The sequence below is a fragment of the Odocoileus virginianus genome, chromosome 4 (genome assembly GCF_023699985.2).
Source record: "Odocoileus virginianus isolate 20LAN1187 ecotype Illinois chromosome 4, Ovbor_1.2, whole genome shotgun sequence".
NCBI lineage: Eukaryota > Metazoa > Chordata > Mammalia > Artiodactyla > Cervidae > Odocoileus > Odocoileus virginianus.
The window spans coordinates 12,070,867-12,084,984 of NC_069677.1; the positions used below are offsets into that span (position 1 = coordinate 12,070,867).

General features: G+C 39.7%; 1 protein-coding gene across 1 annotated transcript in view; it reads right to left on the reverse strand.

The window, feature by feature from the left end:
- Positions 1-864: 864 nt before the first annotated feature.
- SLC12A8 (solute carrier family 12 member 8) overlaps positions 865-14,118 on the reverse strand; it is a 135,697-nt gene continuing 122,443 nt past the window's right edge. The window contains exons 10-13 of the mRNA XM_070466125.1: positions 13,661-13,758; positions 12,839-12,956; positions 4,446-4,506; positions 865-1,402 (exon numbers count right to left, since the gene is read on the reverse strand). Coding sequence (XP_070322226.1) covers positions 1,240-1,402; positions 4,446-4,506; positions 12,839-12,956; positions 13,661-13,758 — 440 coding nt within the window. The 3' untranslated portion in view covers positions 865-1,239. The remainder of the gene's footprint in view (positions 1,403-4,445; positions 4,507-12,838; positions 12,957-13,660; positions 13,759-14,118) is intronic.

Genomic DNA, 14,118 nt, shown 5'->3' on the forward strand with positions numbered 1-14,118 from the left:
GTCAGTTGTCAAAGTGTTAGTCACTCAGTCGTGTCTGACTCTTTGCAACCTCATGGACTGTAGCCCACCAAGTTCCTCTGGCCATAGAATTCTCCAGGCAGGAATACTGGAATGGGTAGCCATTTCCTTCTCCAGGGGATTTTCCCAATCCAGGGATCAAACCCAGGTCTCCTGCACTGCAGGCAGATTCTTTACCATCTGAGCCACCAGGAATGCCACACTAAGGAACCAAAATAGTCCTGTCCCCTCATGTGTTCATACTGCAAAACAGCTGCAGAGGTATCTGGAGTGTGGGGCACCACACATGCTTTTGAGAATGTGAGTCACCATTAAGTAATTCATGGTAATTTAACTTTTTAATTAAAAAGACCTTCACTAAACAATAATAGCTTACAAATGCATGTCCCCTTTGATCTTGCAATTCCACTTTTGGGAGTTTATCCTACAGATATTCATTATGCTTATACATATGAACACGATTATTCCCTGCAGAACTGACTGTAATAGCAAAAGACTGGAAACAATCCAAATGCCATCACTGTAGAACTGATGAAATAAATTATAGCACATTTATACAATGAAAAATAATGAGGAAACTGTGTATGTATTGATATGGAAATGTCTCCAAGATAGATTGTTAAGGGGAAAGGCAAGATGCAGAGCATATGTATACTATGCTACCTTTTGTGGGTGAAAAGGGAGCAATAAAACTCCACACTCCTATTTGCTTGTCTATTCATAACGAAATGCAGGTAGTGTACCTGAGAACAGTAGTTATCTCTGATGCAGGAGATGGGAACTGAGCAGATGAGAAACAAGAATGGGAGGGAGACTTTTCATGGTATATATGATTTCACTTTGGGGTTTGGAACCATGTAAACATATTATTTATTCAAGGAATAAATAATAAAGCTTAAAATAATCATTTATTGTGGCCCTTAGAACAAGCAATCTGGCCTGGTTCTCCACACCTCCAAGTCTTGGTGTCCATGTGGCACTCTTCAGACTGGGCGCATGTTGCAGGGGCCACCGCCACTGCAGTGGGTGCCTGGTTAGACGTGGTGCTCCAGACCAGAATGCTCATTTCCACTGTCCAAAACGGCAGGGGGAGGACAGGTCTTTGAGTTTCTTACAGAGGAGAACCAGCTCCACAGAGGTTCTGGAATTTGGGTCCACTGCACCCTGGACAGCTCCAGAAGGGCAGGGCTCTGGGCTGCCTAGTACTTGAGGATTCGGTACCTAGTACTGACGCATTAGCTCTTCCCGGCTCACGAGGGACGAGTGGTGGTAGCGATCCCGGGTGGCGAAGTCTGCGTTCTCCTGGGTGAGCTGAGTCATCTCCATGTCAACCCTAGTCAGGGACGGTGCCAAAATTATCTGCTCTTGGGGGGATCGCAAGCTCCTTTGGTGAGAGAAACATGGAGGACAGTCAGAAGGAAAGACCATAGTACTAACCACTGGCAGTCAGTCTTCTCTGGATGGAGAAATGATTTGCAAAAACATCATTGTGCCTATTACTTAATATGTATTAAACAACAGAACTGTTGAAATCTCTATGTACAACACTTCATGAATCCAAAGCACTAGAAATAAGTATCAAATAAAGAGTGATATTTACCTTCCTTAGCAGAAATGTATAAAACTATAAAAAGAATCTTCCAAATGCTATGGTGTTGGGGCTGTATAGCTCTACTTGGCCTTTTTGTCAAATGAAATAATGGAATGGAGAGGCTGGAAAGTGGAAGCAAATAAAAAGAAAAACCTTCTCTTTAGTTCACCGGAAGGAAAGATGAATGAGGAACAGCCCAGGTTTACAGAGTAAGAAGTTATGCAGCAAAGCATAAAAGCTTTGGCACCAAGCTGGCCTGCAGGCAAAAAGTGAGCTCCAGAGTCACAGAAAGGTCCACATAGAGTTGGAGTTGGAAGAAACTGGTAGAGAAAAATATTAGGGATACGTGAGGAAAGTGCTGGCAGCAGAAAGACGAGCCTGGCAGCCAGGATATCCAAAGAACACAGTCACAGCTTTGTCACCAGTTAGCCTGGGGGCCTCAGGCAAACCTCTTCACCTCCTTCCACTTCTATTTCCTCACCTTCTCAACCCCCTTCTAGTTGCTGCAGTGTGTTAGGTCCTGGAATCACCTTAGGCATAGATTTCCTCTTAAATCTTTACTTTGTGGGTAGTTACGCTGAATTGTTTAAATAAGGAATATATTCGATAGTTGTTAAAAAATGGTAGAAACCTTGTTATAAATCTGTGGAACTTAAGCAGAAAGCTTCACTGACTAGAAAAACATGCTGTTATAGGAGTTCAGATCACACGACTAAGGCTTTGCAGCCACTTGATGAAAACATATCTAAATTAGCGGGGTTGGGCTTTCTGAGAGATGAACTAACTTCTACAGAAGTTGAATGTGCAAGAAGTAAGGTTAGGAAGTGACGGAAATGCCGTACCAGTCAACATGTGTTTAAGGTAAAACCATAATATTTTTCTGAGTTCAGGGAAATAATACACTTCACTTTCTACGGCCTAAGAGTGCTCACCTGGGCAGTTGCTAAGACTTCAGGAAAGAAAGCTTCTCTAAGGTCAGGCTTAATTTTACATAATTCTGGGAACTGAAGGTGTAACAGAGGAAGTAATATACCCAAACTCCTTCGCCCAAAACACCCTACAGTTATTCTTCTTTGGTTTTGAAGAGCATCTGGGGTGACAGTTGTGAAAAAAATTCAAAATTACAGAAAAGAAAACACAGCAATCAATTTCTACTTTTAAGTGGTCACAATTTCTAGGTCCTTTCCCCTCCTGAACAGTCACCACAAGATATCGCTCAGTAGCCATGATGAGGCCAGTAAGCTTGATGCTGACTCTTAGCTGAGGCCTCTACAAGCCCACGGAGACATGAATAGTGTAAACTAGATTCTCTTCCAACCAAAGCACTGTCATTTTCTAAGAATAACCTCCTCCTAACACATTCTTCTTTCTACATAGCACAACAGTGACCTCTGAGCTGAAATCCCAGAAATTCAGAGATCAAAACGGAATGCTGACCTCCCATAGTCATCTGTAGGCTTTCAAACCTACAATACTTAAAAATATTCATGTAAATTGGATAAGGCCAAATACACTCAGCCACACACCAGTTGCAGCTCCAGAATCGGAAGGCAGCTTCCACACAGAATCTATTTCCACTTAACCTCTACTTGCCCTCAGGACTAGGATCAGTACCTGAAAGAGAGGCAGAGAGTGGCCCCCACCCCTCCTACAGCTTCACACAAGACATTCAGTTCAGCTTCCAAGCAGATGGCAGGGAATTGCCCCTCTCCACCCAACTCTCCCTGCCAGCCCCCTCCCTGTTGGTTTCCATGACCCCTGCTCCTGTCATCATCATTTCTCTAGCATCCAGGGTTTAGCATCCAGGTCATTCTTAGGCTGACTTAAACAGACAGGCAGTGCTTGTATTGTCTTAAAACAGATTCCTGGGCACTTCCCTGGTAGTCCAGTGGTTGAGAATCCGCCTGCTGATGCAGGGAACACAGGCTTGATTTCCAGTCCAGGGAGGTTCCACATGCTGTGGGGCAGCTAAGCCTGCGCACCACAACTACTAAGCCTGTACTATAGAGCCCAGGAGCCATAACTACTGAGTGCCCATGCTGCAACTACTGAAGCTGGTACATCTGGAGCCCATGCTCAGCAACAAGAGAAGCTGCCACAATGAGAAGCCTGCGCACCGCAGCTAGAGAGCAACCTCTGCTTGCCAGAAGTAGAGAAAGTCCTCTGCAGCAACAAAGACCCAGTACTGCCAAAAACAACATAAATAAATAAAAATTCCCAGAGTCTTGAGGCCTCCAAAGGTGAGCAAGCGTTGGCACTGGAAGCATAGAAGAGGAGGAAAGAAATTGGGGTACTCATGAAGCCTTACCTTCCCTGAAAGGCTTTCTGCTGTTTCTCAGGAAAGTTTGTTCCTCCCTCTCCTTGGGTATTTGAACACTGAAGTCCCACAGAAATCCTGCAGGGTCACTACTCTGTTTCTGTACTTGGTCTCTGCACTTTCACCAACACAGTTGTGTCAACTACTTCTGACTTGAGATGGAAGAATGGAAGTTCTCAGCCTTGAGTTTGTGTGTGAGTCAGTACTGATGCTAATGTGTCTTAGATTGTGAACTCACTAAAAGTAACTCTCTCGACTTAGATCTCTCAGCAACCAGATTCTAAAGAAAGCCTCTGTTCTGAATTCCTGAGGATAAGAAGAAAAGAGGGGGCCAGAGGAAGCTTCTGATGAGCTGAGGCAGAAGGGCTGGGTGGTGGAGGACAGTGAGGAGCAGTCTGAGTTTCTTGAGGTTCTCAAATGTCAGCCATTCACACCACAATTCACCCAAGCCCACGAAGCACCTTTAGCACCACCCAGGCCATGCATCTGCCCTCATCCTGGCCCCAGGCTGGCACAGACCTGTAGGAGGGGATCAGAAGGGATCTCATCCATCTTAAAAGGCTGAAGTTGGAGGCTAAACCTGCAAGGAAGGCACAGACATAAAACTTTTGAAGACTCTATGTAAACATCTAAAATCCCAGGTTTTAATGGGGTAAATATATCCCCTGATACACACAAAGAAGAGCACAATTCTCCCCTCTTTTTAGGTCTAATCAAACTACATTCATTGTAATACTCTCTGATAGTAACCAGCTAAGGACTTCATACTTATAAGTAGTTTCCAAAAGTTTATTTCTAAACTCCAAAATCCCAAGAAAGAAAATTAATGTGTTAGATAGAAAGAAGCAGATGACTTGCTAATTTCAGTCTTAGGAATTATTAATTTCTTAAAATTTCGATAATTTTATTTTTAGATTCAAACTGATATGTGTTAAATATATGCTGTAAAATCCGCCACTAGACCATATCCTCCATGAGGACAAGAAGCACATCTTTTTCACCCAGTAAGACATAGTACAACAGTCACAGCATCTGGCCCTTAGGAAGTTTTCTACAGGTGTTACGTGACTCAGATAGCCCCACATGTAAAAATGTTAGAGCTGAAGTTCAAGATGAGACTGTTGTTAATACTGACCAAATAGCCTGCCATCAGATACACTGTTTAGAATAGGGTTTATCCATTTTTTTGAAGTTTTTTTTTAATACATTTCTCCTTTTGTGTGATCACACAAAATGAATTATATATAACTTTAGGAAACCAAATGAAATGTAATTTTATAAAATACTTTTCCAAATTACACATTTACACATATTCACTCCACCAGATATATTATTCAACTATAAAAAAGAACAAGATAATGCTATTTGCAGCAACATGGATAGACCTAGAGAGTGTCATACTGAATGAAGTCAGACAGAGAAGTATCCTATGACATCCCTTAAGTGTGGAATCTAAAAAGAAATGATACAAATGAACTTACTTACAAAACAGAAAAGGACTCACTGACTTTGAGAATGAGCTTATGGTTACTGGTGGGAAGGATGGGGAGAAGGGATAGTTAGGGAGTTTGGGATGGGCACGTACATACTACTATATTTAAAACAAATACCCAAAAGGACCTACTGTATAGCATAGGGAACTCTGTTCTGTGGCAGCCTGGAAAGGAGGGGTTTGCAGCGGGGGAATGGATACATGTATATGTATGGCTGAGTACCTCCACTGTTTACCTGAAACTATCACAACATTGTTAAATGGCTATACCCCAACACAAAACAAAAAGCTTTTATTTAAAAAAAAAAAAAAGAAGTCTAAGGCAAAGCTTATAAATGCTAAAAAAAAATATGTCTCTAACAGTAAAGTGAAAATATTACATGTGTAAATGAGATAAATGACAGAGGATGAGATGGTTGGATGGCATCACCGACTCAATGGACATGAGTTTGGGTAAACTCCGGGAGTTGGTGATGGACAGGGAGACCTGGCGTGCTGCGGTCCATGGGGTCGCAAAGAGTAGGACACGACTGAGTGACTGAATTGAACTGAAATGAGAGAATGTAAAATTCTTAGCACAATAACTGGTAGTATTTTTAAAATCTCACAAAATGAATTATATATAACTTTGGGAAACCAAATGAAATGTAATTTTATAAAATGCTTTTCCAAATTACACATATTCTTTCCACCAGACATATGTGTGTGTGTATATATATATATATATTTCATATATATATGCTTGAAAGTTGATTAGATCATGTTCAATATATGATCAGGAAGTAAGCATTATTTTAAGAGGGTTACGTTAGAATTTTGGCTAACATCAACAGTGTGTAGCTGATAAGACATATTTACTGAATCTCATTTAGGGTTCTAATGGTTAGGGGGAGGACAAATTTTAAATTTGCACTAATAATCTGCAATTGCAAAGAGAAAGTCCCTAATATATTTTGACATTGTCAGAAGGAAGAAAATAAAAATTATATTAATTGGTCTTACTTATTTATGACCACTTTGATTCTAAATTATCTATATTTTAGATGTAAATTTGCCTTAAATTTGATTTCATACTTTCCTGTTAACAAATTTCTGAGAAATATTTAAATTTCTTAAGATTAAACTAACTTCCAAGAAATTCAGAAGCAATCACTGATGTAATCACTGTTAATTAAAATATATCTATCCATTAAATTGGGTTTCCTGGGTGGCGCTAGTGGTAAAGAACCCGCCTGCCACTGAAGGAGATTTAAAGGGCCAGGGTTCAATCCCTGAGTTAGGAATACCCCCCGGCGAAGGAAATGTCAACCCACTACAGTATTCTTGCCTGGAAAATCCCATGGACAGGGAAGCATGGTGGGCTACAGTCTATGGGGTTACAAACAGTCAGATATGACTGAAGCAACTTAGCATGCAATGCATGCATCCGTTAAATTAGCTGATATAAGGACACTTAGCATGACTTTTTCTAAAACATTATTTTTAATGTACACATGATTCAAGTGTTTGAAGTGCCTTTATTTCAAAAATATATATCAAACAACTCTAATTTGAAAGAATTTCTTTTTCAGTTTGCCTGGATTGTTACAGTCCATCTGAGTTAGGACTTAAAACTACATTATTTATTTTAAAAATTGAGACACTAGAATTTTGATGAAAAGAGCTCTAGAATGCATCTTTCAAACAGCTTTATTATTTAGGAATAAATAACACACAATAAAGTGTTGAGAATATTTTCTTCCTTTCTTTATTCTTCTTGCTCTGGCACTTGGGGGTCTTGACTCCTAGAGAGAACAAACAACTCCCCTATGAGCACACTTGATATATGGCGGTGGTTTAGTTGCTAAGTCATACCTGACTCTTGCAATTCCATTGACTGTAGCCTGCCCAGCCTCCTCTGTCCATGGGATTTCCCAGGCAAGAGAACTAGAGTGGGTTGCCATTTCCTTCTTTAGGGGATCTTCCCCACCCAGGGATTGAACCCACATCTCCTGCATTGGCAGGAGGTTTCTTTACCACTGAGCCACCATTACTTTGCCAACAAAGGTCCATCTAGTCAAGGCTATGGTTTTTCCAGTAGTCATGTATGGATGTGAGAGTTGAACTGTAAAGAAAGCTGAGCGCTGAAGAATTGATGCTTTTGAACTGTGGTGTTGGAGAAGACTCTTGAGAGTCCCTTGGACTTCAAGGAGATACAACCAGTCCATCCTCAAGGAGATCAGTCCTAGGTGTTCATTGGAAGGACTGATGTTGAAGCTGAAACTCCAACACTTTGGCCACCTGATGTGAAGAGCTGACTCATTGGAAAAGACTCTGATGCTGGGAAAGATTGAGGGCAGGAGGAGAAGGGGACGAAAGAGGATGAGATGGTTGGATGGCATCACCGACTCAATGGACATGAGTTTGGGTAAACTCCTGGAGTTGGTGATGAACAGGGAGGTCTGGCGTGCTACAGTCCATGGAGTTGCAAAGAGTCAGACATGACTGAGCGACTGAACTGAACTGAGCCACCAGGGAAGCTGCACCTTTGATACACAAATCAAGTAATCCAGAGCCCACACTCCCAACCACTTCCTTTATCAAGCTCTTACACATCAAACCAGTATTCCCCTGCCTTAACTCACCCCAGGGCCAAATAGTAGACAACTGGAGATGACCACTACAACCCAGAGCCCCTGCAATTACTCAAACTATCCAATCCTAAACTTACTCAACTTCGTACCTGCCTTGCCCATTCTTTCCTGCTAAAACTCCCCTAAGAGCACACCTTTGATATCTGGTGGGCATAAGGGACCATACTTTCCCCCTGACCTCTTTTGCCTCATGACCAACTCTGGTCCTTCCCCTGTGACCCTATGTAGCCCTTCTATTCCTAGAGGTCTGTGAGTATAAACTTATTTCTTCATTTCTGTGTCTGTGTATTATTCTACCTGATTAAAACAAGCCCCAGGTACATTTTTAGAATAAACTAAGTGTATTTAAGAATAAGATTGATTCTTTGTAGCCAGAGATGGAGAAGCTCTACAAAGTCAGCAAAAACAAGACCAGGAGCTGACTGTGGCTCAGATATGAACTCCTCATTGCAAAGTTCAAACTTAAATTGAAAAAAGTAGAGAAAACCACTAGACAATTCAGGTATGACCTAAATAAAATCCCTTATGAGTCTACTATAGAAGTGACAAATAGATTCAAGGGATTGGGTCTGATAGAAAGGGTGCCTGAAAAACTATGGATGGAGGTGCATAACATTGTGCAGGAGGCAGTGATCAAAACCATCCTCAAAGAAAGGAAATCCAAAAAGGCAAAATGGTTGTCTGAGGAGGCCTTACAAACATCTGAGAAAAGAAGAGAAGCAAAAGGCAAAGAGGATAGGAAAGATATACCCATCTGAATGCAGAGTTCCAAAGAATATAAAGGAGAACTAAGAAAGTCTTCCTAAGTGAACAGTGCAAAGAAATAGAGGAAAACAATAGAAAGGAAAGACTAGAGATATCTTCAAGAAAATTAGAGATATCAAGGGAACTTTTCATGCAAAGATGGGCACAATAAGGGACAGAAACAGTATGGACCTAACAGAAGTAAAAGATAATAAGAAGCGGTGGCAAGAATACATAGAAGAACTACACAAAAAAGGTCTTACTGACTCGGATAACCATGATGGTGTGATCACTCACCTAGACCCAGACATCCTGGAATGTGAAGTCTAGTGGGCCTCAGGAAGCACTATGAACAAAGATAGTGGAGGTGATGGAACTCCAGCCGAGCTATTTCAAATCCTAAAAGATGATGCTGTTAAAGTACTGCACTTAATGCCAGCAAATTTGGAAAACTCAGCAGTGGCCATAGGACAAGAAAAGATTAGTTTCATTCCAATCCCAAAGAAGGGCAATGCCAAAGAATGTTCAAACTACCACACAATTGTACTCATTTTACATGCTGGTAAGATAATGATCAAAACCCTTCAAGCTAGGCTTCAAAAGTACACAAGCCAAGGACTTCCAGATGTACAAGCTGGATTTAGAAAAGGCAGAGGAACCAGAGATTAAATTGCCAACATCCGTTGGATCATAGAAAAAGGAAGAGAATTCCAGAAAAATATCTACTACTGCTTCATTGACTATGCTAAAGCCTTTGATTGTGTGGATCACAGCAAACTGTGAAAAATTCTTCAAGAGATGGGAATACCAGACCACCTTACCTGCTTCCTGAGAAACCTGAATGCAGGTCAAGAAGCAACAGTTAGAACCGGACATGGAACAATGGACTGGTTCAAAATTGAAAAAGGGTACGTCAAGGCTGTATATTGTCACCCTGCTTATTTAACTTATATGCAGAGTACATCATGCAAAATGCTGGGCTGGATGAAGCACAAGCTGGAATCAAGATTGCCAGGAGAAATATCAATAAACTCAGATATGTAGATGATACCACCCTAGTAGCAGAAAGCCAAGAGGAACTAAAGAGCCTCTTGATGAAGGTGGAAAAGAGAAAAAAGTGAGAGTGGAAAAGTTGGCTTAAAACTCAACATTCAAACAACAAAGATCATGGCATCTGGTCCCATTACTTCATGGCAAATAGATGAGGAAACAATGGAAACAGTGACAGACTTTATTTTCTTGGGCTCCAAAATCACTGTGGAGTGACTGAAGCCATGAAATTAAAAGATGCTTGCTCCTTGGAAGAAAAGCTATGACAAACCTAGACAGTGTATTAAAAAGCAGAGACATTACTCTGTTGACAAAGGTCCATAATAATCAAAACTATGGTTTTTCCAGTAGTCATGTACAGATGTGAGAGCCAGACAATAAAAAAGGCTAAGTGCCTAAGAATTGATGCCTTAGACCTGTGGTGCTGGAGAAGACTCTTGAGAGTCCCTTGGACAGCAAAGAGATCAAATTAGTCAATCCTAAAGGAAATCAACCCTGAATATTCATTGGAAGGATTGATGCTGAAGCAGAAGTTACGATACTTAGGCCACCTAAGGCAAAGAACTGACTCATTGGAAAAGACCCTGATGCTGGGAGGGATTGGGGGCAGGAGGAGAAGGAAGCAACAGAGAACAAGGAGGTTGGATGGTATCATTGACTCAATAGACTTCAGTGAGCAAACTCTAGACTGAAGTTGAGCAAACTTCAGGAAATAAAGAAGGACAGGGAAGCCTGGCATGCTGTAGTCCATGGGGACGCAAAGAGTCAGACACAACTGAGCGACTGAACAACGACGACAATGTGCATTTAAAGTGCACCATTTGGTGTTAATACATGTATATACTGTGAAAGCACCACTAAAAGCAGGATCCTGAACACATCCATCACCTCTAAGTCCCCTCAAGCCACTTCACAAGACCTCCCTCCCACATATCCACACCTCCACCCCCATCCAAAGGCAACCACTGAAAATGCTGTCATTATAGATTAGTTTGCATTTTTTATAATTATCCTTAAGTGGGAAACAGGGGTTACTGATTTGAGATATTTTTCTTTTCTAATATAAGCATTTGATGCAGTACACTTCCTTCTGAGGAAGTGCACTGAATTAACTGCAGCCCACAATTTTGATGTTATATTTTCATTTTCATTCAGTTAAAAATACTTTTAAATTTTACTTATTTCTTCTTTGAACCATGAGTTAATTAGTTTCTTTAGTATATTTAGTGCTCTTTAGTATTCTTAGTCATTTAGTGTTATTCAGTGTTCTTTAGTTTCTAAATATTTCAGGATTTTCCAAACATCTTTCTAGTATTTATTTCTAATTCACTTCCTCTTTGTTCTTTGAATTGACTTAAATACTTTTAAATTTACTGAGACTTTAAAAAATGTCCTAAAATATGGTTTATTCTGGTAAATGTCTCATTCTTTTCACTTGAAAAGAATATATATATTCTGCTGTTGTTATATAGAATATTCTACGCTATCAATTTGGCCACATTTGTTGATAATGTTAGTCAAGTCTTCTAAAGCCCTACCAATTTTTTCCTACTTGTTTTATCAATTATTGAGAGAGAGGTGTTGAAATCTGAATATAATTGAGAACTTTTCTACTTATTATTGCAGATCTATCAGGTTTTGTTTTTTGTATTTCAAAGCTCTGTTTTTAAGTGCATCAATATTAAGATTTATTATGTCCCCTTGGTTAATTTTTCCCTTTGTCTTTATCCCTGGTAATATTCTTTTCTCTGAAATCTACTTTGTCTTATGTTAATATAGTCAATCCAGCTTTGTCTGATTTATCCAGATACAGCTTGTCCCATTCTTTTACTTGTAACATTTGCTTCTCTATGTTGAAAGTAGGTTTTTTGTAGACAGCAACAACTGGATCATGCTTTTTATTCAATCTGATAATCTCAATTCAAATTGAGAATTGACAAATTCAATATGACATTGGTTTAGACCATTTAATCGGGAGTGTTTAGACCATTTAAAATTAGTGTGGCTATTGATATGGCTAGGTTTATGTAAACCACCTTGCTATTTGTTTTTGGTCTATTACCTTTTTTCTCTTTTTTCTATTTTGAGTGCTTTAAATTCAATTTTATCTTCTTTATTAGCTGATTAGTTCTAATTCTTTGTTTTGTTACAGGCATAACTCATTTTACTGCACTACATTTTACTGTGCTTCTAAGTCCTGCATCTTTTACTTGTTGAAGGTTTGTGGCAACCATGCATTGAGCAAGTCTATCAGGTCCATTTCCCCTGCAGCACTGGCTCACTTTCTGAGTCACATCATGGTAATTGTTATAATATTTCAAACCTTTTCACTATTATTAATATTTTACTTCTTACAGTGATTTGCAATCAGTGATCTTTGATGTTACTACTATGACTTGAAGGCTCAGATGATGGTTAGCATTTTTTAGCAACAAAGTATTTTAATACTAAGATATGTACAATGCTTTTTAGACATAATGCTATTACACACTTAACAGACTGCTGTATAGTATAAATATAACTTTTATATGCACTAGGGAAGAAAAAAAGTGTGTGACTTGTGTTATTGCGATATTCATTTTAGTGCAATGATCTAGAACTGAACTCACAATATTTTCAAGGTACACTTGTCTTTTAGTAGTTGCTTAGGGTTTGTAATACACCTTTTTAACTTATCACAGTCTATTTTAGTACTTCACATATAGTATAAGAAACTTTCAATAGTATATTCCCATTTCTTCCCTCCTGGCTCTTAAGTTATTGTTGTCATCCATTTTACTTCTACATGTCTTATAAACCTCACAATTTATTATTATTTTTCATTTGTTATCATTTATGCATATGCCATATTTTTTTCTTCTAGACTGTCAGCTTGAAAGTGGGATTTGTATCTGAGTCAGTGTTGGCATTTAATAGGTATTCAAAACCTGTGTTTTTCAATAAATGCTGAAAGAGAAGAAAGGAGGTGGTGGCAAAATGGCTGTATTGCTCACCAAGGTGAAGTCCGGGACTTGTCCGACCAATGTAGAAATATACAATGGCAGCAACACCTATGTTAACCAGGGTATAGACCCACTGGATCACAAACATGATGAGAAGGGACCCAACAGCCTGTGGAAACAGAAGGAAGAATAAGTCAGCTCATGGTTGAAACACACACTAAGCAAGCCACAAGACAAGGGCCTTAAGTGGAGGAATTCCCTGGTGGTCCAGTGGTTAGGACTCCACACTTCTACTGCAGGGGACCAGGGTTTGCTCCCTGGTCTGGGAACTAAGATCCCACAAGCCACGTGGTGTGGTCCCCTCAAAAAACAAACAAAAACCCTTGGTAAGACTAGGGCCTTTAGAAACAATGGTCCTCTCATCAACCTCTGAATCCTATAGAAGTCTGAATAATTGAATTTTACCCATAATGCAAAAAAACCTCTTTAAAGAAGATGTTTGAGAAGATGTCCTTCTGAAAGTACCCTCTAATCAAAACAATCACTAAATAGATATTCTATTCTAGCTCCTTGTCCTACTCCTAAGAGAAACAAATTAAATTATGCTAATATGGTATACCTGGAAATTCAGTGATCCAGAATTTATCAGAGATGATTATTTAAAAAGTAAAGCATTGATTAAAATAAATGGTTCATTAAATGTAATCTTGCCATGTGTAGCCTCATCTAAATTCTAATATGCAGGCAATTAAAACACATTGCTCCTAATAAAGACTTTCCTCTGTCCTCTCCTCAACCCCCACCCCAAGATCACACATGTACCCACCTGAATTAAGTCTCAAGAACAGCTGAGATCAAAATGAAGTTACTCACCCCCAACAGGGAGACCCAGGGATTGCATATGCGAGTGTAGAAAGAAGTTGGTCTCCTCTGGATATCTTGTTCCTGTAGCCTGGACTTAAGGAAGAAATCTAAAAAATAAATAAGCCAAAATCCTTGGTTACTATTTTGTTATCAAACCTTTTAGTGTTTTTATTAGCAAACACCTATGTGCTCCTCTTCTCCAATTTCGTAATTCAGTCTAAAAGACAATGTCCACTCACCTCAACCATTAGTTTCCTTGGCCACGCCTGAGGCTTGTCTTTACCAGAAAGTTCACCTCCTAAATCACGATTTCAATAAATCTGCCCTCAGTCCATCACCTCTGGTTTTTTTTTTTTTCTCATTCACTCTGCTGTCTCCCACCCCAACTATTTATAGCCTGCAGGGGTCCTTCAGTCAACTTGCCCTAATTTGTTTTTGCTTCCTACCACCTACTTTCTCTTTTCATT